This window comes from Hesperophylax consimilis, chromosome 4 (assembly GCF_061612785.1).
Source record: "Hesperophylax consimilis isolate HC1 chromosome 4, BYU_Hcon_1.0, whole genome shotgun sequence".
Taxonomy (NCBI): Eukaryota; Metazoa; Arthropoda; class Insecta; order Trichoptera; family Limnephilidae; genus Hesperophylax; species Hesperophylax consimilis.
In genome coordinates, this window is record NC_142839.1 from 32,119,075 (window position 1) to 32,142,380 (window position 23,306).

At 37.8% G+C, this 23,306-nt stretch overlaps 2 protein-coding genes across 2 annotated transcripts; one reads left to right on the top strand and one right to left on the bottom strand.

Moving 5' to 3' along the window:
* Positions 1-1,223: 1,223 nt before the first annotated feature.
* IntS2 (integrator complex subunit 2) lies at positions 1,224-7,908 on the top strand. Its single transcript, XM_089651689.1, has 8 exons — positions 1,224-1,659; positions 1,957-2,342; positions 2,578-2,801; positions 4,688-4,944; positions 5,060-5,184; positions 5,401-5,473; positions 5,572-5,755; positions 5,842-7,908. Exons 1-8 carry the CDS (start codon positions 1,379-1,381, stop codon positions 7,771-7,773), a joined length of 3,462 nt encoding a protein of 1,153 aa, XP_089507815.1. The 5' UTR covers positions 1,224-1,378; the 3' UTR covers positions 7,774-7,908.
* On the bottom strand, positions 7,756-23,285 carry ida (anaphase promoting complex subunit 5 ida). The gene is made up of 13 exons (XM_089651691.1): positions 23,013-23,285; positions 22,844-22,926; positions 22,548-22,767; positions 22,053-22,186; positions 21,352-21,452; positions 16,322-16,481; positions 15,046-15,242; positions 13,870-14,122; positions 12,127-12,277; positions 9,821-10,012; positions 8,686-9,129; positions 8,128-8,288; positions 7,756-8,007 (listed from the first exon to the last, which is right to left on the bottom strand). Exons 1-13 carry the CDS (start codon positions 23,146-23,148, stop codon positions 7,888-7,890), a joined length of 2,352 nt encoding a protein of 783 aa, XP_089507817.1. The 5' UTR covers positions 23,149-23,285; the 3' UTR covers positions 7,756-7,887.
* Positions 23,286-23,306: the final 21 nt, after the last annotated feature.

Below are 23,306 nucleotides of genomic sequence, written 5' to 3' on the forward strand. Positions count from 1 at the left end.
ATAGCGATATGCAAGAGCGTGTTCACACACAGCACACAGCGCACAACAATGAACAATTATACAGTAATTGAACTAGCGAATTTAGCAAGCGTATTTTTTTACATTAATTCCACACAGGAGGCTTTGAGGAAAATATTTTCCCTCACGACCTATGTCATCTTAGGTGATGCTGTGTGGAGGGTCTTTTTAAGGAAGGGAAGGATAGGAAGTTCTGAAAAGGAAAATGTATGAGGGGTGGGTAGGAATCTGGGGATTAGTGTGTCCAGGAGTGACATACGTATGAATACATCCCTCCAACTGCGGTGCAAGGCGATGGGTCAAGATAGTCCAGCTGGAAAGGTCAAAAGGCCTCCCTTACTCAGTCTCTCTCGATCCGGCCCGCCACGCAGCAGGTGGGCAGACGTATCCGCCGCCAAGACCTGGACAAATCTCACCCCATGAACCATGAATGATAATGGCAGGAAAATTAAAACGGTTTTGAACCTAGGAACTTACGGAAAAGTTTGGATACTCCTGGTCAATATGATGGGTACTGAGAAAGGGGCGGCTACATGGTCTGGGGCCTTAGGGCCTAGGGCGGCCAAGACTGCAAATCCGCCTCTGAGTACAAGTCAAAAACAACAACTTTTCAGGAGAACGATTTTAAATGTCTAAAGTGTGATTACTTGTATTTGGGTAATTAAGTAACAAATGCCTGTTTTGAATTGAAATATGTTTTTGATTTTTTTTATTTTGATACCACGTGAAGATATTGTCTCAGAGATTTAAAAAAATGAAATAAAATATGGACTTGTACTCTTTATACCTAGCATGATAGAACGGGGGTGCAGTAATTGGACAACTCACCCAAATTTTAATTAAAAGTTCTCTAATCACATTATTGTTACCAATTTAAATAACAACCTGATTTAATTCTGCAAATATTTTTGCTTCCAATTTACTAAAAAAATAAAATTAAGCTTGTCGAAAAATATACCTATTGTTAGAATTGATAAAATATTTGTAAACAAGCCTGTCTCGATACAGGATATTCCTAGTGAGACTGGCACAGTACAAAATATATCATAACCTTATGTATAATATAGATGTACCGAATAAATAAATAAATTTCGAGTAAATAAGTCGATTAGATTATAATATTATGGCAAATATGTTATTGACATCACTAACTACGGTGTACGAGCAACCGGAGCAACAGCTGTCATAGTTTTGGGTATATCTATGGTTTGAAGGATGTTTGTTCAAGTTTGTTGGACATTTTGTTGGGGTTATGTGGATATGTCATTTGGAAATCTCGGCGCCTATTCTTGGCACTTATAAATAATGAAGTAGCCTATTTTTATTGACTCGAGGGCCCCAAATATTTTTCTTATCCAAGATGTTTCTCAAACCAGTGGCTCCTCATGTATTTGAGTCCATCGAGAGCTTAAATATAGAAGAATTAATGAAATGCACAGCCGAAGAAATCCGTCCTATTCTACCATGTCTCGTTCGAATGGCTCTTATATCTCCTGTAGATATTCCAAAATATTGTGCCGAAGCCAAAAAGGATATTCTGACACTGCTCGCGGGCATCGAACTAGTAAACTCAATGGTGTCACTGTTGTCGATAGAATTTCACGCTCTGGAACACGACCTGAAGAAGGAACAACAAATGAGGTAGGATTAAAACAAATAAAATTGTTGAACTATACCAAAAAACAATCACAAATACACCTTTCCAATATATAAAATTAGATTATACGCTTCAACACCTTAGTACAGATAATGAAACACAACTTATATACACATTTCCAGTAATTTCATTTACACTCTAACCTTACACACCACAATTTTTTTCTGTATTAGTGTTAATAATGTTCACAGAAGTAAATAAAATAAGCAAATTTAACCAAAAAACTCTTTAAAATGCACAAGTAACGAATGAATCATAATAAATTGTTGTTTCTGTTTTAGACAGAAGCCCGGAGCCTCCCGTCAAGAATCTCACCTCACCCAAAGTGTGGTGAATGGTTTGAGCAATGAATTTGAACGCTCAGATTCTACTCGAAGAGTACGATTAGTTCTTGCAGAGTTACTCCAATTGCAATCGCAAATTGCAGAATTCAACCAGAGCAAGTTGAACCCTCCATCGAGCGTTATTGATTATACCGTTAAACCATCAGAGCTGTTTGACAATGATGTGTATTTGGAGGAGATATCGGATGTTATCTGCATCTGTCTCGCTGAGCTGCCGGTACTGCTGAATATCTCAGATATCTGTGAGACGCTACTCTATGTAAACAAGGGACCTGCAATTATTTGTTGGGTCGTTGCTAATATGCCAGATAGTTTTAAAGAAGGTAAATTGAATACTAAACTTTTTTATTTTGCTTACTGTAAAACAGACTTCATAACGAAAGTACTTACTTTTCTAATAAAACAGAGCTCCAACATGTTTTCTTCATAATATTTAGACTATATTGCATTAAATTATTCCTTTGTAAGTGTGAAATAGTGCGCCCATTATGGAATGTTTTGTAGACTTATTTTTATAACACAAGTTTTCAAACAATCCCAATATTTTATCAATTTTAGTTGTAAACCAGCTGGTATGCAACGCAGACCGCAGTGAAGAAGAAAGTTCAGGGGGTGCTGGGAGAGCCCGCAGTCGAGCCCTAGCACGTCTGTGTGCCATGGCCCCCGGACACGCCCTCGGCGTTCGAGCCCGCTGTGCCGACGCCTGCAGGCTGCCTGCTCTAGCTATTTCCATCACATTGGACCATGCTGCTGCAGATGCTTCTTCCTCGCATAGTGATGTGGTGAGTGCATATATGCTTTACTTTTTATCCCACGCACATTTTGAATCACAAAAAAGATTTAGTTTTCCTCAATTAGTGTTGAATATACTGATTTATGAATGTAGAAATTCTAACCATACAATTGTAAATGTTCTCCAAAATGACCTGGAAAGAATCTCAGACTTGTGATGTCCCGAAAGAAACTATTCATCTGTTCTGAATGCATTTACTTATGTTATCCAAATTGACCCTGGTAATAAATTACATCTTTGCGATTCTTTCAAGGATAAAGAAACCATCCTGTCACTTCGAATGCAATCAACAATGTTCTCAAATTTGTTTTGACAGCCTTGCCATTCCATTGTAAGAATATTATGTACTAAATACACAATTTGGCTGTCCTGAAACGGGAATCCTTCCCAGTTGGACAGACAAAGGTTCATTTTGTTTTGTATTGTTTGTAATTTATATATATATATATATAAATATAAATAAATTAACCAAAGAAAAATTGACCACACTAATATATTCATGGAATGAATGATGTCTGCTCTTGTCATTTAACACTTTTATTTAACTGATTTGATGATGATGACGACACTCCTTCATTATTCTTCTCTTATGTGGCGGAAAGACATGGGAACTCATTGCTTTTGTGCTATAAAGGTAGACTTCCTACTGTTGGGAGATTTATGTATTAATCTTCTTGACATTTATTCCAAATAAGTTCTTCAATCCAGCATCTACCACAGTAATATTCTGGAGTTTCAAATAGTTGCAACCTCATTTTGCACTTTTTAATTCAGTTAAAAATCAATCAAATACAAGAACAGCGCTACAATGACTTGCGCTCACTTCTACAAGTAGCATGACCTTCCATTGGACCTTCAACATTCACAGTATTAGTTGTGCACCCAAAAACATCCCAATTAATAGACCAGCCCATCAGGAAAAGGGAAACATCTGACAGTATTTGCTACTCGCTTTGTAACATCACTATTTATCCCTCGAAAATAAAATCTGCTTACCAATTACTAGTCCTTTTTACAAAGACATGCAAATTGCTGGCTATGTAAAAAACTCAACTACAAATCCAAAATCGGGTAAACAAAAGTCCGGGCTTTTTCCAAACTGAATATTTTGTTACACTAAATGTTAACATTTAGTTAGCCGCATATTATAATTTATCCACCTCACTCATTTTTAGAATTGCTACGCTAGGTGTTAAAAAACAAACATTCGGATACTGCACACAAAAGTCCCACAGTGGACTGCCCTGCAAAACGTTTACTGTAGCGAACTTAACTTTTCTGTACAGGGCCTGGTTATTTCAATGTGCGCTCTTCGGCGGTTAACGTACAACTGATTTCGTAGTTTATTAAAGATAATAAGATGATTATTCTCGAATCTTCCTGGTGCCACAAATATGGTCACGTAGGTTTCCTCCAGCTCGTCGAAATGATACCCAGACTTCATGTTAGGGTGAGACTATCAATTTGGATGTCTATGGTCACAGTAAATTAAAAACTGGCAACAATTAAGCTGAAAGAAGTGATTATTGCCAATTATTTATCTTTTGGAATGCCAGCATATCCATGACAAGGAAATAATGTGTCTTAATATTATTCTAGCAAGTCATTTCATCACTTGGAAACATAGTTATTTTATCTGTGAAAAACTGCATCCCAAATTCCGTGTCAAATGTCATAATTCCGATTTTCAAGTCATAGTATTGTATTTTTTTACAGGAAAGCCTCACACAACTTGTTTGTATTGTGAAGAACGCTTATTTAGCTGGAAAATATAATAAAAGTCAAAGTAGTGCCAGCCGGCGTATAGCGGGCTGCTCGGCATTTTAGCTTAGCATTCCAAGGGTTAATTTGATCTTTCATGTGAGCTTATTCTAGGTGGCCTTTGTATCCGGCTTATTGCTAGGCAGCGAGCAATCATCCCGCAACTGGGTGGCCAACTTCCTTCGCGGGGGGGCCAAGCGCAACCGGTCCTCGGAGGGGGGTACCGGCGGGGCGGGGGCTACCCGGCTGAGGGCCGAGCTCCTGCGCCGGTTAAGAGCTGCACCTGGCAGCAGCCTGCGGCCGGAGAGGGCCCTGCAGGCGGCTGCGCTCTTGAGACTGTACTGCGCTTTTAGAGGGATCGCTGGAATCAAGTAAGCATTACCTCAAATTGTATGTCTAAGTATTTTACAATATGTACTAGACTCACTCTCAAAGAGAAGTACCTCTAACCCTATGGTATAAATGTGTTTTTTATTTTATTTTTAGATTCCAAGATGAAGAAGTGGCCTGCTTAATTCGTCTGGTGACATCAAAACCTCCACCTACTCCGGCCGGAGTGCGATTTGTCTCTCTCAGCTTGTGTATGATCATCGCATGTCCTTCATTGATTGGTAAGATTTTGAAAAATATCAAGCTTTTATATCTTCAATTTGAAAATCTCAATTAATTATTTCCACTATAATATTCAAATTATTGTGCCAGTCTAAAACTATTTTTGTCTGTCTTTAATGTCTAAATCACGGACTCTTCAAACCATGTTTGGGCTTTGACTTGAATATTCTCTGTAATGTATTGTATATAATAATACTGTTTTTATTTCTCTGCAGCATTACCAGAGCATGAGAAGAAAGCTATAGAATGGGTTCAGTGGCTCGTTAAGGAGGAAGCTTATTTTGAAAGGTAATTTATATTATTTTCAGACATATCATATACTATTTTGTCATATGAATATTTCTCCACATTACTTCAGTTTGTAATAATATGTTTTTACTTTGCAGTGCCTCCGGGGTGTCGGCATCTTTTGGTGAGATGCTTCTGCTGATGGCGATCCACTTCCACTCCAACCAGCTGTCAGCCATCTGTGACCTGGTCTGCTCCACTCTAGGTATGAAGGTCCCCATCCGCCCTAACAACATGACGCGCATCAAACAAGTCTTCACTCAGGAGATATTCACGGAACAGGTAAACTATCTACATCGGTGTTATAACCTCACCTCATACATACATATTAAGCCTATTACATCACACCTCTTTTTTATGTCCATTAGGTTGTGACAGCACACGCGGTGAAAGTTCCAGTTACAGCTAATCTGAATGGAAATATCCCAGGATACCTTCCAGTCCACTGCATTCATCAGTTGCTCAAGTCCCGAGCCTTCTCCAAGCACAAGGTTCCCATCAAAAGCTGGATATATAAACAGATCTGCAATTCTACTGCCCCTCTGCACCCTGTACTGCCCGCTCTTGTAGAGGTCTATGTCAATTCTATACTATTCAATAGCACCAAGGGAGCTGTGGAATATGTTAATGAACCAATCACAGAAGAAGAAATTAGAAATGTATTCCGTAATTCCGTATTTGGAGCTCATTTTGACAGTAAAAAGAAAGTATACAATTTGGCAGAAATGGAAATAGATTCAAGTTCGAGTGAAGAGATTCAAATAGAGAAACCAAGTTTGACTTCCCAGCTGCTGCTTCTGTACTACCTCCTGCTGTATGAGGATGTCAGGCTAACCAACACAGCCTCCCACATCGCTAGTGGACGTAAAATCAAATGCTATTCAACTACCTTCCTTTCGGAACTTCCCATCAAGTATTTGCTTCATCAAGCCCAGAGAGACCAGTTGAGTTATGGTGGATTATTCAGCCCTCTTCTTAAACTTTTGGCAACACACTTCCCTCATCTCTCCCTGGTAGATGATTGGATGGACGACCACATCTTCGGTGATGCTCTTCCAGCTTCGACATCTGCAGATAATGTCCTTACTGAATTTTATATTATAGATGCATTCTCTGCCATAGAAACAAGCCCATCGAAAACTGGGAAAGTCTTAAAACAGATGCTAATGAAAAATCCAACAGACATTTGGCCATTTGCCGAAACATTTGTATTTTATTTTAAAATGATTCTCGGAGACAAGGTATCCAGACATATCCAGGAATTGTATAGACAAGTTTGGCTAAGACTAAATACAGTACTTCCAAGATGTTTGTGGGTTATGTCGATAAATGCTCTTCTTAACCTTAACAGTGCTTCAAAGAATGTCATTCTTACCCAAGAAAATATTCTAGTTGATCCACTGCAGGTGTTAAGATGTGATGTAAGAATATTCAGAAGCGGACCTATTTTGAAGATTGTCCTAAGAATACTGGAAGCAAGCCTGGCAGCTTCCAGAAGCCAGTTAGCAAGGCACTTACACGATAAACCTCTGATAGAAAAGACTGGTCAACTGACTTCAGACTCTGAAAGAGAAGAGTTGAAGAATGCGCTGGTAGCGGCTCAAGAGAGTGCGGCTCTGCAGATTCTGTTGGAAGCATGTTTGGAAACCAGTGAAGACAAAGCACATCCCGAACTAATGTGGTCCTTGAGAGAAGTGAGAAGCATTGTTTGTTCATTCCTACATCAGATATTTATTTCTGAACCTTCTCTGGCAAAGCTTGTTCACTTCCAAGGCTACCCTAGGGAGTTATTACCTGTCACCGTTCAAGGTATTCCTTCCATGCATATTTGTCTGGATTTCATCCCTGAACTGTTAAGTCAAGCTTCTCTGGAAAAACAAGTATTTGCGATAGATCTGGTGTCACATGTATCCATACAATATGCCCTTCCGAAAGCCATGTCTATAGCGAGACTCTGTGTAAACACTCTTTCAGTATTGTTATCAGTTTTACCGTGTGACCTACGAGTTGATTTGTTCCAACCTGTGCTTCCTTCACTTGTAAGGATCTGCACGGCCTTCCCTCCACTCCTAGAGGACATAACCTCGCTGCTGATGCAGTTGGGAAGAGTGTGTGAATCTCAGGCGTCCCTGGGACACTCGTGGAACGATGTGAGCATTTCTGGAGAACTGGCATACACACAATCCAAGATGCAGGAGAAGACTAAGGTTCTCATGGCTGAAGTCCTGTGCAGGGACATTCAGCATACTATGAATGAGATAATAAAAAAGGCTGTTCTAAATGATAAGCTTTATTCGTAATGCATGAAACCAGCCCTCGGGCATCAATTTGGGAATCAAATAGCTAGTATTTTATTTGAACATGAATTTATTAAGACTGTAATTGCACACATGAAATAATAAACCTATTTTATTTTAGAAGACCATGACCAGATCATTGTTTCTTTTAGTTGGATGTTGCTCATCAAGTAGTCGGTACTCCATTGCACATCTGTTCCTTGTTGATATATTTCCTACTTCATGCAGAACTTGTGCCTGAAATATGTATTACATATTGTTTTACAAACACTAAGATTTGCATAATTCACAAAATAGTACAAGTTGATACATCATGTTTACACGATTAAACAAAAATAATGATTTGGCTCTAATAACCTGTAGATAAATGCAATCCTTGACCCTGCAAATGGCTTCCACTTGGTTAAACTTCTTCTTGACAGTTTCCAGCAAATCGGCGCACAACAACATTACATTTTTCCTGACTTCGCCACTTTTTGGAGCTGCTGCAATTCTACACTTTACGTATAGCAAAAGTACTACAACAACAAAAAACACATCAAACAATCACTTAAAAAAAACTGTTACATTTCATCAATTCACATTAAAAAATCCATTATTTTTATTAATGGGGCTGATTATTGACTTGTACTATACTCTCTTGGCTTGGCCTATTTCAGCACAAACTGAAATCCACATCCTCTCCCAAGCACAAGCATCTGCTTTATCAGGAGAGTTTATGTAATATAATATAAACCAATATTATTATGTTGTAATAAAATTTATGAAGAAATAAAAAATATACATATGTATATTTATGCTTTTTTCCCATTGGGAATTATGGCGAGCGTGGGCGAACGATATGTTGAAATATATTTAATGAAGCCATAAGAGTATATTATGGTCTGTCGCAGGCATAAGATAGAGACAACTTACCTCTTGCCTGATCATACGGCCCTCCATGAGTCATAATATTTGCCAAAAGAAGTTGGACAATAGCCAAGGCATTTGTGACCAATCCCAGCTGTAGTTGAATATTAGCAACATGCAACTCTATTATGGAAGCTTGGTAGTCCAAGTAGTTATCTAAAGCCAGAGAGAGTGCCTCATTCAGGATTATTATATTAGTGGAGGATTTCCTCAAGGTGCCGCAAGCACTGCTGTCAACCTGCGCCGAGAGAATCATGGCTCTGATTCGGAGTGGCAGATAGAGTTGGCTTTCTCTGTCAGTTTTGCAGTGGTCTAAGATGTCGTTGAGGCAAGCCATGGCGTACACCGGCTCCCCCTTGTGATGGTGTATCTCAGCCTTAATGAGTTGGCTCTCCCACCTGTCCAGGGAGGCCAGTTGAAGAGCAGCCTGCTCGGCTTCTTGCCATTTACCTAGAAACATTAATATCACACTTACTGGTAAGTGCGGGTTTCAATTACCTGCAACTTGGGATAATTAAATCTTATTTAGTAAAGTTTAAATATTATGAAATTGAATCATTGTTTCTTTATTCAAATTATAACCTCAAACTATGTTTTGCCTGCCTTCATATTAGAACAGAATCATGCGAGACTCTGAAAACAGTACAGTGGTAATAGCTACATAGGCAATACAGGAGGCAACCAAAATTGGAACATACTATTTTTGAAATCATATATATTTTTGAATCTACTAAATCTTCACTGTATATGTAGTAGTAGTACCAGAGAGAGGTCGTAGAGATTGTTCAAGTATATTGTCTTTTTGACATACATACAACCTCTTTCTGGGACCACTTTAGCGACTCCACAAGCTACAGAAATAAGATGCATATATTTATATATTTAAAAACTTTATGAGCCAGGTCTACGCTTCAACACATTTTAGGAGACATTTAACCTATAAAAACCTTTCTTACTCGAAAACGAAATCAAAAATAGTTTTACCACAAAATCGACTCCAGGTGTAATGAGATGTTTCCCGTTTGTAATAAGAGAAACTAAAATTTTGTTCACATTCTCTCCAAATAAATCGTGTTCCGATGTTTCATCAAACACTTTTTAATGCGAAAACCCTATTCAGAGAAAAATAAAATAAACCAACCAGCCATGAGAGCATACTGCGCTGTGATGAGGTGCTGTGTCCTCATCCAGATGTGGCAGTGGGGCGGTGAGGGAGCCGTGCTGCGGGCGTGCTGCAGCACAGCAGCGGCCTGACTGCGAAGCCCCTGTGTGGCCAATGACTGAGCAGTCCCACAGGCCGCTAGACAAGAGGATTCACTGTCCCACTCTCCTCCTAAAAAAAATTAACAAAAATACTACCCATGAAAATTCGCAGGATGTACGAGGCATGTTCAGAAAGTGAGTGTACTGTGACCATAACGAGCTATGATTTTTTGAGGGTTGGCATTGAGTGGTAGAGGGGGATCTCCTGCAAGAGCGAGCAGGAACACGGTAGTACGTAAACTCACATTGTAGTGTCCAGTTGCGTGAAAGATGTCGGTTAGAAGTCCCTTAAGTGACTTGAATAGGAAGGTGAGGTTTTTCTCAGCTCTATTGTAACTGGAGATGAAATTTGGGTGGCTCATTACATGCCTAAGTTAAAAAGATAGTGGCGTCACACCAATTTGCCAAAAAATTTAAAACCACAATTTTGGGTAAAAATATCATGGCCTGGGGGAGACTATCACAACGATATTGTGAGACCCTAAAAAATACTCAAAAGGAGGGGAATGCTGATGAGAGGAGTGTGCTTGTTGACAACGCCAGTCCCCACACGCCCTAAAGCCACCAAGGCGCTCTTGGACTCATTTGGTTGGGATGTTTTGAACCAGCCCCCGTATTCCCCTGACTTGGCACCTTCAGATTATCATCTTTACATCTCCCTGAAGGCACACAATGTGGAAATATAGTCAAAAAATGTATCAAAAATATCCTGTAATTTTTTTTCAAGTACGCTTTTCTAAAAAAATCTAGTATGCTTACTTTCTAAACTTGCCTCGTACATAATGATTTTCTTTGAAAAAAAAATTTTTCGTTTAGAATTTTACTCCACACTTATGTAAGCACATTAGTTCCTCTTTTAAAAATAGACTGCAAAAGTAAACTGCATAAATATATATGTAATTACAGTACTTTCTCAGTAATCCGCCTGTCGATTATCCATACTTAACTACTATAATCCAACGTTATTTTTGATAGTTGAAAGCAGAAAATCAAACTCTTTAATTCGTCGGTATTCGTATGTCAAATTAAGTCCGCCGCGTGCTTAGACACGAGTGTCAAGCTTTGTACACCGACAGGTTGGGTTATATCTCACTCTTATACACTCAGTTATAGTACCGCTGTCTAGCTTGCTGGAGCCATTTTACCGGGCACCAGATCTAATTACATATTGCTGTTTTAGGACATTTTAGTTAGTCCTCAGTATATTCTAGCAACTGTCGCAATGTGTTTCTGTTTCGTTCTGCCATTTTTTTAGCCAAGTTTAGAAAATGGAGTCTTTTTGCAAGCATAGACTTGAAAAATTGCACAATAAAAAGTATTTTGCTAAATACCTGTATTAATTTTTAGCATATTTTGTATGTATGCACTATAATCTACAGCTTTCACTAATTGAACACTTACCCGGTTTTTGGGGTCGCGGATTAGTTAGAGAGTATTGTACTATATTTTAACCTCATTCGCAGGTCGGGGACGCCCGAAGAAGACATGGCACGATCAAGTGAATCTTATACTTGAGGCAGGTCGTGTCTAGAGTCAGAATAATAGTATGTATGAGACAATGTATGAATGTGAATGAGGCAAGAAGTGTGTGCCAAGACCAAGTTGTTTGGCGGTCCGTCCTCTCCGCACACCCCCGCGGAATGCGTGATGATTAGTTAGTTAGTTGGCTGGTGTACCTACTTTAAATTAGGCAGCCTGACCGCAACGGCTAAGTTGGGAAGCATTTAATTTACCGTCGTATAACATGGGATGGTCCGACGCTCTGTAGAGAACCTGCTTTCACAGCATGGGTGTAAACTGCGCACCCTAAAGTTTAAGTTAAGACTTACAGAATTCAATACATTGTTTGTGTGAACGCACATAAGAATAAAACAAACATGTATTTAGTCGTATTTAAATACAATTCAAATGTTATCTTATTAACAAATTTATTTTAAATTATTATTAAATATTAAAAAAAATTAAAGAACTGTTCGTCAATAATCGTCGGAGCATGAAATTATTCATTCCTGAACACTTTTTTCTAGTTGAATTTCAGAATTTCCAAATTATTTTTCATTCATTTTATTCGCTGTTAGTTACTTAGGGCCTTACTAAAGTTTTTTAAATTTTATGTGTGAACAAACATAAGCATCTTCAGACAACAAATTTTCTGCTTCATAGTAGAAATTTGCATTTACAGACCTGTATTTAAATTCAGTAAAAGTTGACAGCAAATTGATGACAGTTCAGATTTCCCATAGAAGGACCAAAGTGCTGCGCGGTTTGCCAAACTGGTCTGCATCATGTCTATCATGGAGTTCTGGCAATGAACCAAGTCACCTTTCATCATCAGCTGCAAAACAAATTACATAAATCAATTTATAGTCAAAATGTCAAGCCTAAAATTATATTAGAATAAATCATAAGGAGTGAGACAAATTGGAAACAATTAAGGACACGCAATAGACCGTTTTTCTTCAGACAAGGATTTAATGGTTCCTTCATTATTATTACATAAATGTAGAGAAAGTTCAATGAAGGTCATAGCCGATGATCCTACCCATCCATATAATTAATTCTGTTTTTACCGTTGGATACATTCCACAGAATACGGTGAAAATAAAAATAAAAATGTATATTATTACATTATGGTATGACGGCAGTATTGGTATCCACTACAATGAGCATTCAAATCATGCATCCTATTGTGCTTTAAATCAGTGCTCCGCAACCTTTTCTCACCTAAGACACACTAAAATTGTTCCTAGAATTCCGCGGCACACCAAAAGCTAAAATATACAGATTAAAATTGATACAAATTTTTCTTGTTTACTTATTTGAAAAGTATACATACATATAACTATAACATATTTATTAATTATTATAAAATAATAATAAATTAATGTGATACCTGCTTGTTTCAATGAACACAAAAGTTTTATATTCGGATCGATTTTGACAGCACGACTTTTAAGCATGACCGCTTATCATTTTTAATTAATACAAACGTTGAAAGACTTTGCTCACATAAATATGTCGTTGAAAATGGAAGTAGTGTTAAGATTGCTTTGTCGAAAATGCGAGGATATTCGTATAGGATAACGTAAATCTAGAAAACTTCTAATGGAACTTCGGAGAAGTGAAGTTTTAAAGTCATGTCATTATTTAAATCTGTAAATTCCTCTCGAATTATACATATAGAGGCAGTGCTTCCGTAAAATTTATTGCATTGGTTGCAAAAGGATTTTGAATCCAATTGTATTGTTCCGTATTAATGGAATAAAAATACAGATCAAATTTCCGCTGAAGCATACTTAAATGTTGTTGGGCCAGATCCACAATTGATTGTTTGTTTTCAATTGTACTTTGGTTGGTCTTTTGGTACATTTCAAAACATCCTTTTTGCAACTCTTTCTGGAAAAGTTCGAGTTTTTTTTCAACCCTTGTAATTTGTTGGAGCTCGTCAATAATCAAATTTTCGAATATATCAGCCATGTATACAATTTTAATCAATCAGTAATCATCATCGAGGCGCTGATATAGTTCGTGCATATTTTGATTTAAAAGAAACTCACGCACGTCGTGACGAGGCTCAAACAATCTAGCCAAAACTTTGCCTCGGGATAGCCAACGAATTTCACTATAAAACAATAGGGATTCATATTCGGCTCCCATTTCAGCACAGAATATTCCAAAGATTCTATACTACATTTTGAAAAAGGAGACAATATTATGAAAAATAATTTGTCATTGTGTATTAAATACATAATGAAATATTGTAAAATGTCAAATACATTGAATTTGACCGCGGCACACCTGTTACCCACTTACGGCACACCGGTTGCGGAGCACTGCTTTAAATGACATCTGCTCGTTCAATTGTATTCAGTTTTTTTTTCAATGTCCATTTTCCTGTCCATTACCATCGTTTAACTCTTGACTTACCGCAACAAGATTAGCCGGCGTTGACTTCCTCGTGATCCCGTGTTGTACAAAAGCCTGCGCTGCTAGGGCGGCGCGGTGTTTGGCCGGCGGGGCCGTAGAGTTGGGGGCGGCGGTGGACAGGGGAGCCCTGGGCGGGCCTCCGCCCCCCCCTCCAGCCCGCCATGCCCAGCAAGCAGCCTGCTGCAGACATGCCGAGTCCCCCGCCTCTTGACACATCACCATGGCCTCTTTTAGAGCGGAGAGGCACTGGTCTCTGGAAATATTTAAATCGCATTCATGTAAATCTACAGCCTTTGGTTTCAAGACGATGCAAACGGTGAATGTAAGTAAGTCCAAAGTCATGGCGTTTTTTTTCTGAGAGTACGAAAAAAACGAGCAAGATAGTTGTGTACTTGGAGTAAGTGCATGAGTTTGTGTATTTGGAATGTATGTTTACGAGAGATGGGGATATTAAAAGTAAGGTAAATGCAGGAAACTTCATTAATTGAGGACTGAATACGGTAGGATTGGTCGACTGACTTTTTGAACAGACTATTCACCCAAATTATTCCGCTCTACATACGTGGATAGCGGCCTATGGATTACGTATGCAACAGCAGTGTATCAGGTTAAAAGAGAAGGGTTTTTTTTCAAATGTTTCAGCCTTCGAGGGTGTCCTGGGCCATCATTTCAAATTTTGGAAAAGGAAAGGAGAATTTAAATACTAATTTTGCTTAAATTGGCAAATTTAAAAATTATATGGAAGACTACATTCAGTTTTGAGAAGGATTAAAACCCCACATTCCGAATTTCTACTATTTCTTCTAGCTTAAAAAGATTTTCGAAGATAATCTCTATACATTTGCTGAGTTCAAAAAGTAATTCCATATATGCGCCGAAAATTATTAAAAATACATTTTGTTCTGTTATTTAACATGTTATAGGTTTGAAAAAATCACATTTCTTTAAATGCTACTTGTCGAGAGATTTTTGATCCATTTAAAAAAGTTGTGTTTCATTAAATATTTTCAAAACACTCGCTTACGCCTACTAATTGTAATCGTTTTTAATATTAGCGCGCCCCTCTAACGTGCGCATTTACATAATTCCCTTTCAAACCTCTTCAGTAATCTTCTTTTTAACGCTTACTACGGCGCCTTACATACAGTTATTAAAAAACATATTGATATTAATTACTTGTGTCCAAACTGTGCGTGAAGTATTGCCAGGTTAAGAGATGCGTAGCGGAACACTCGGTTCCTGTCGGCGTGATGCGCCGCCGTGTTGTTTGCAGGAAGCGGTCCGGCCACACTGCGGTCGAAGCAGCTGTAGAGGCTGTCCATGGCGCCACAGAGCTCCCGGGATCGCATACAGTTCAAGTAACTTAAGAAATGCTAAAACAATTTAAAAATATTATTATGAAAGAAAATTATTTCAAGAATTTTATTGTAAGAACCATTTTTGTTTTGCCAGAGTTTTCGAAGCCTCATCTCCTCCCCTTCTCCCAATTGGGGATGCCATAGTCCTCATAGCTCATGACGGAAATGACATTGTAAAATGAAAATAATTGTTGCATGGACCTAAAAATTCCAAACAGAGTACGCTGAGCCTATTTTACGATATTTTGATCTCAGAACTCACCATTTGAGAGCTTTTTTTCAAACAAATTTTCTGTTCGTTATTATTACATATTTTTTTTTTTAACTTCCGATTTAGTTGTCCGGGTTAAATCTTCCCCAAAGGAAAAACTTAACCCTTCCACTCACTTTTCCACAAATGATCATCTAGTCAATCAACATTATGTAAGTGCATTATATAAGCAAAATAAATACAAAACAATACAAGAACAACACGTCAACTCACCAGAGATCAAATGGGAAAATAATTCACCGACTCCAGATATTTTCATATCAGAGGGTTCGGCTCGGTAGAACTTCTAACAGGGCCTATAAATCCTACTGATCCCTCAACATAAATATTTAAAAAATCTTTTGTTATCCTACATGTATTCAAAATGACCGACTTTTGCATCTTTATATATAATTTTTTTGATAGATCTAATACGCCTAAATTTTTAATTTAATTTTTTGATTCATTTTTTTGTGATTTTACTAACAGAAAATATTATTATTTTACTAAATCTGAAGAAGCCGCTGATTAAGTACTAATTCATAATTTCTAAACTTTTCAGTATTGCCCTAGTGAAAGACTACCTTTCAGAATCACAATATTGCTTGAAATGGCTTTAGCCGTGTTTTGTTATCAGCTCATAATATAATTATATAATATACTTGTCCACCTTCCACTTCCTGTCCTCTTCCTCTCCCCGCTACCTTCAGCTTCTCAACATATCCCAATTGGAGATGCCTTGTCCCACTGGCTCCTGATAGTTGGGAGCACTTGGTGATCTTGTGCGTTATTCAAATAAAAATGATCTTACAGAATATTTTTTTTCAAAAAGAATAAATCTTACAGCTTCAGCGTAGTCGGGGTTATCCCTGAGTATCTGTGAGATGGTGTTCTGCAGCTCAGGAGGGGAGAGGGCGCGGGGTTCCCCCCCCTGCAGCAGGGCAGCCTGGCGAGCAGTCACCAGCTCCGCCTGCTTGCGGGACCACTGGCAGTGTTCAAACCCACTGAAAACAGAAAATAAAACAGTTTAACCTAATGTATGGCCGGTCCTGCGCAGGTGCAATTGGAGCAATCCGCTCCGAGCGCCGAATCGCCAAGGCGCCAAGAAGCCAAGGCGCTATGGAACTGATAATAACATTACACCTAACATAGCGCCCTTAAGGTTTTTACTAGCACCAGCCGCCATTTGGCTTGGGGCCAGCCTTGCTAATATACCCTATTTATGTTGGAAATTATGGGTAGGTACTCGACATATTGCCCCTTGAAATAACAAAGTTTGTGATGATTTGAATATTCCTAAGTTTTCACACCCGGAAAGAAAATCCCTACCCTGGGAAAAAAGGAAAATTATTAACACAATAAGAAATATAGTGAAAAACAGGATGCCGGCGACATCTAGTGAATATTATAGGACCAACTACAGGAAAGTGTAATATATATTTTATTTTTTTTTTATATTAGCTCCACACAGGAGGCCCTGAAGAAAATAATTTCCCTCAGGGCCTATGTCATCTTTGGGGATGCTGTGTGGAGGGTCTTTTGGTGGAGAGGAAGGAGTGAACATGGGTCTTGAAGAGTCCCATATTGTAGGAGGGAGGAAACACAGAGGCTGGCAGTTCGTTCCACAGCCGAGCTGTTGAACTTAAGAACGAATCGTAGAAGCAACCCATTCTCATGTGACAAATGTCAACCGTGTACAAATGTTGGGCGCGCGTTTGGCGTGTATCCCGACTACGCACCGGTGCCGAAGGGATCAATGACGCTAGTTCCTCAGAGCATCTTCCATTGTAATACCGATAGAACAAGGACAGCATACCTACCTGACGTCTGTGCTCTAAAGATTGCAGTCCGTTTGTTAAGATTGGGGAATCTATCAAACGGACCGCCCGTTTTTGCACAGAGTCGAGGGTTTTTTTCAGGTATTTTGGGGCTCCGGACCAGAGATGGCTGCCAAATTCGACAGTAGGGCGCACTTGCGATTTGTACAGGGTCAGCAGTTGTGTACTATTAAAGTATCTGCGGGCCCTGTACAGTACGCCCAGCTTCTGAGAGGCCAACTTTACTCTGGCTTCGATGGAGCCCCCGTACCTGAGCTGGTCACTTATAGTTACACCAAGCATATCAATGGAAGGCCTGTTCGGAAGATTGCTTCCGTTGAAGGAGACTAGATTATCATTTGGATCCCTTTTAGACGTAATCAGACAGGATTGGGTTTTTGAAACATTGAATTCGACGAGATTATTTTTACCCCAGGAGGAAATACTCTCGAGATAACCGTCCATTCTCTGCTTTAAAGCCCTCCGAGCCGTTGGAGTTTGTGTGCCCTTTGGGGGCTTGTCAAACAAAAAGCTATCATGAACTGTACTGTCATCCGCGTAACAATGAATCGGTGCACATGTCAAAAGGTCATTGATGTGCAACAAAAACAAAGTCGGAGACAGAACCGATCCCTGTAATTAAAATAAAAGTAATTAAAATAAAGGCGTAGTTTATGGGAGGGACGATCACACATAGCAAACAATCAAAGATGGATGCACTAGGACAAAGGAATGATTTATTACCGAAATAGTCTCATGAGTTGGAGGGGTTCGATGTACGCAAACGTAAACAAATAAATCCTTTTTTTTTTTTTTTTCGGGTGTTATGCCGTGTTGCGCTAACTCCTTTAGCCAACGTTTCGGACAGCATTGCAGTGTCCATCAGGGCAGATGTGTTATTTGAGCTTCTGGTGAAATGTGAGCTTATATATGAGGATGTGATACCGTGTTGCCAGCTCCAACCCTCTGAGCTAACATTAACATATAATTTTGAAAGTGGTTTTCTTCGTTTAGCTCTGGTGTAGCCGTCAATTACCGGATACCAAGAACTATTGAGCTTAGCTCCATCGTCTCTATTAATATTTACGGAATTTTTATGAATTTCAATGGCCTCCGTAATCAGCCGTGCTCTATAAGTTTTGGGTCTCCCCAGGACCTCGGCAATTGCCGATTTGTCAGGGTGGCCGAGTTTACAAGCTCTGAAGTGTTCTGAAACCCTTTTGGAAACAGTCCGCTCTGTCTGGCCTACATAGACCTTGTTACATCCGGAACAGCTGAGTCTATACACTCCATCTGTTTCCAGAGGAAACTGTTGCCAGACCTCAGTAAGTCTTGTATCTTAGTCGTTGTTCTGAAGACAGTCTTGATACTTTCCTTTCTCAATAGCCTGACAATTCTGTCTGTCATAAGGCAGGAAGGCACAGCCTTTCGACTCTTGTTCAATTCTGTCTTCGTTTGGTGCACATTTGACTCTTATGATTTGCCTTGTCTGACTTACTGGGTAACCGTATGCTCCAGTGCATCAGTCAGCTTTGTAAGTTCCGCTCCGATTTTATGTTCTTCACATATTCTGGTCGCTCGGGTCACCAACGTATGGATAAGTCCTATCTTCTGCGCTGAGTGGTGGTGCGAATCAGCGGAAAAATTTTGCAGAGAAAAGTTTATTCCGAGTTCGTTTACCGATCAATACAATTTAGTGTTTACTAACAACTATATAAATCTTTATGTTAGATGGAGGTTGCGGACAGAGAGGACTTCGATTGAAAATTGTTACCATTACTAATAATTGAATGTATGTCAAATTTAATATTTCCTTATTTTTGTGTTTATAATAGGTTATTTACACACCATTCATTACTACGGCAGAGGAAATAGTTAGAATTCATGTCTAGGATCGGAATTAAAACAGAATAGAAAGATTAGTTAAATTTAGATTTGGTTTAAATGTTTTTGAGGCTTTCAACAGCTGAGTTTTCATTCACTCTACTTTCTAAGAGCAGGGGTTACCACACCAACGAATTACATTAACCTTTCCATATCTAAAAACAAAAAATCACACAATGTTAGATGAAAGATTATTGTACGATAAAGCCACGAAGGTCTTGTTTACTATGTGAAAAATCATAGGGACTCGTGGAAGTTTAGGCAATAGAAGTTAGAACCTCCTACATTTCCAAAAAAAAAAGTTAGGAGCTTTAAACCCACGAAGGGTTATTTTCCATTAACAGCTACGGGTAGGCTCAGTTAAGTAGCAGATGGGTCGAGAGGCTCAGATAGGTAGCTCCAAAGAGCCATTTCATTACATTTGGTCCACGTGACAAGGAGGTTACTCTGAGTGAAAATCAGTTAGAATTTATTTTCTTTACGTCCATTTTTAATTTTCTCCATCGCGAAACGGTCGAAAAGCAATTCATTACAAGTTCCATCTGACATGACAATAATATGAAATAATTACATCTTGAGTAGTTTTCTCTAGAGCCCATTAATGCATAGCATTGGTGTCGTATGGAACCTTACTATCCAAAGTGGTTGTTATTTAGATTAGAAATTCCACTTGTGTATTCATATGTCTATTATATAATGTCCACAATAAGTACTGCCATTAGTGAAAACTAAAAAAGGGGGTCCTACAATGCTTCTGCTTAAGTGATCTTATTATATATGCATAAAATAGAACTTTAAACAATATTCAATCAAGAACTTATTCATAACTACCACAGAGAGAGTAACGTTATATATTTCTACATTGAGCTCTTAAAGTGAAATAGCACAAAACTACGCTATGCGAGTGTTATATTATTATTATGACATCATTTGGCGAGATACATTGGTTAATTATTTTAAAAAATCTGACCATTCATAAATCTTAACTTCTTTTCAATATTTTATAATAAGCCATATTCTAAAACTTCCGATAATTGTTTGGTTTCGGTTGCCTCCTCATTGTACCTGTTTAAAATGTCTGCTTAGAAGATTCCCATTTCTGAGCTCAAACTGCCTCCTGTTTTAGTTTTAATATTCTTGTTTTGTCCTGTCCTGCTGTTATTGTTATTCTAAGTTTTGTCATCACTTTGTATAAACAGTATATTTAGTGTTATAATATTAGATCTGTATTGGGTAAGGCACACTGTAGGAATAATTTTAAGAACATGACCACTAATACTAAATTACCGTTTTTAAGTTTGTTATAGTAAAGCGCACTCGAAGTGAAATGACACTAAACTGCGCTATATAAATGCCATGTTATTGTTATTATTATTATCAACATTTTCTGGAATCATTAAATGCAGAAGAATTAGATATCTGTTGTAAATATCGTATGTTAGACAATCCAAATAAAATATTCACAACAAAACTGATAGTAACATCTAACATGTCGTTGTGCTTGGAAAAACGGCTACGTGCCAGATGACACCTAAATGTTATTTTACACCAAAAATTTCTAAAAAAATCAAGGAATCGGGCCCAATCTTGGCTGCGCATAAGTTTAACAGTTATCGCACAATCCTCATTCAAACGTTGTTTGTTGACTCATTTGAATAAAAAACTGGGAAGTTTTTGCTTCTCCTGTAAAATTTGGAAAAACTCACATGGATAAAGATGCAAGCGTAATGACGACATTGTGTCTATTATGATTAGAATATACAAATTCCAAAATGACCAAATTCTATTTCATTTCTTGCATCAAATCCATTAAGATATACAAGAGCGACGCGACACTAAGGAGACTTTTTTGAATTCGTATGGATTTTGGAATAGTTTCCAACTATCTCTCGTGTGCGGGTTGACGTAATGTTTGTGAGATAAATATTCCTTTTTTCATAATTTTTACGCGTGACAGCTGTTTCAGTTTGATAATGCCAGACAGTTTGATAATGCCTTCAGAGGGCGAAACAGCTGTCACGCGTAATAATAATTACACAGCAGAACTTGTTTAAAAATAAACTGTTTTATAAAGCCAATAACAATATTATTGAATATATGAAAAATTAAAATGGAGTTCTACAAATTAAACTTAATAACAATAAATCAATAAAAAAAACTTTCCAGTCCTTACCTATCTCGATCAAAAACAATTTTTTTTCTAATATTTTCTGAGAATTTCTTTTCTTCATTGCTCATGGCAACATCTGTCCCACTTTCCGAAGTATTCAATTTCTAAAAAAAAAAGGGTCACAACAGTTTTGTTAGATAGTCAACATGTGGGTTTAATGCTTGGCTGTTATCTGCTCTGACAGAGTTTTAAATATAAAAATGGGTTTATTGGAGAAGATAATACTAACAAATCTAAAGGAACATGAAACAGAACAAGACACAGAAAATAAAAAGATAATGGTTTCAACTGGGACAATGTCTTTATCCACTCGACCATTGGCACCTAATTATTGTCATATTTGTCAATCTCATATTTCAAATTCAAAATTAACAATAATATCTTGCAATTAATTGGCAACTATTTTTAATAATGATTACAAAGTTCTAAAGAATTGGTTTGTAACCCCATGTAGTGTTAATAATAACAGAGATCATGGGTTCGATTCCCAGTTGAGACTGTTATCTTTTTATTTTCTGGGTCTTGTTCTGTTTCATGTTTCGCTTAGATTTGTTAGTATTATCTTCTACAATGAAATATTACATTGATGGTAATAACCTTCAAAAGTTATAGAAAAGTTGTTCCAATAAAAATTGAATATATTTTTGTGTTTTAAAAAGAGTCGTGATTTGATAATTACAAAACAATGTTGTTTTTGTACGTACATCTTTGCTTAAGTACCTCATGAGGGAACCTGGTCTTCCATTCTCATAGTAGGAACAGAAGGAACGGTAAACTGAGGTTACTTGTGAAAATGACAGTTTGTCTAAGAATACCATCATTCTTCTGATAAATATTCCTGGAAACAAAAAAAAACATAATTTATTAGAATGTATAGGTATAATATATGAAAATCGTCTTATTTGTGTGGGTTGTCGTCCCATTGGGGTATTTTAACCAGGATAATGCAATTACAGAGTTAATTAATGAGAGTGGGTTAGTACTTAAAGGCACACGGCTATTAGCTCCATTGCAACCTCTCCCACTTTCTCATAAGTGATGCACATAATAAAAAGAAAAACAGATCTCAGCAGCAGAACCACATCACTTTTCACATAATATTAATATTTAATCACTTTGCCATCAAAATCTCATAATAGTTTAAAACAACAAAATCTCAGTAGAAAATACTTTCGAATAGATATTAGGCACTGAATTACCTGCAACACTACTTTTACTGATGAAAACATTAGCATCTGGGCTTTCGTCAACCACCATAAGTCTGTCCACAGCGTTAGATACACAGTCGATGAGGGCGTTCACCCCGTCGTCGTAAATCTGCTTTAACCGCAAGCAGAAGTTCTGCAAGTGTGCACTGAGCAAATTGTATTTTCCTGATGTGAGAAGAGCCTCCAGTTCTCTGAATTCTAAATCTGGTGACTAAAATTTTAACCAAATTAATAACTAGCTAGTTTTTGTTTCATAAAATATTACAGTAATCACAACCAATACATACCTGAATTAATTTTAAAACCAGCATACAGAAGTCTTTGCGATATTTAGGAGACATGGTGTAATCAAAAATCATCATGTCTTGAGCTGAAACGCAATAATTACCATCATTTGTTTTTTACACTAATTTAATGACCAAAAACCGGTGTTTTGTAAACAATGTATAATATTACCATCTCGCTTCAAAAGGCAGAATTCTCTGATAAAGGCTACCACAGCTATCTTGTGAGACGTAACGTTTTCAACGTTGGACTTTTTTCCACCATTGAAATTGAAGAAATCCTGGTTATCTGCGGCTGCAAAAGCCATTTTAAATAAAATTTTATAATTACGAAGCGTAGTAAATGTCAAACGATGTTTTTCAAATTTGACAGAAGGCTAATGTTTTTTAAAACATTATTATGCTCAGAGACGTAGGCCACAAATAGTCTGGTCAACACGATATTTTATTTCTTGGTTACTGCGCA

What these genes read in the sequence shown, in the direction of transcription:
- ida (XM_089651691.1), bottom strand. Translation starts at nt 23,148, where the DNA reads ATGGCTTTTGCAGCCGCAGATAACCAGGATTTCTTCAATTTCAATGGT. An exon ending in ACCCCGACTACGCTGAAGCT is followed by an intron (nt 15,243 to 16,321) that starts GTAAGATTTATT and finishes AAATTGTTTTAG; the next exon opens with CATTTCTTAAGTTACTTGAA. An exon ending in GCAGTATGCTCTCATGGCTG is followed by an intron (nt 9,130 to 9,820) that starts GTTGGTTTATTT and finishes TAATGTTTCTAG; the next exon opens with GTAAATGGCAAGAAGCCGAG.
- IntS2 (XM_089651689.1), top strand. Translation starts at nt 1,379, where the DNA reads ATGTTTCTCAAACCAGTGGCTCCTCATGTATTTGAGTCCATCGAGAGC. An exon ending in GCCAGATAGTTTTAAAGAAG is followed by an intron (nt 2,343 to 2,577) that starts GTAAATTGAATA and finishes TATCAATTTTAG; the next exon opens with TTGTAAACCAGCTGGTATGC. An exon ending in GAGGAAGCTTATTTTGAAAG is followed by an intron (nt 5,474 to 5,571) that starts GTAATTTATATT and finishes TTTACTTTGCAG; the next exon opens with TGCCTCCGGGGTGTCGGCAT.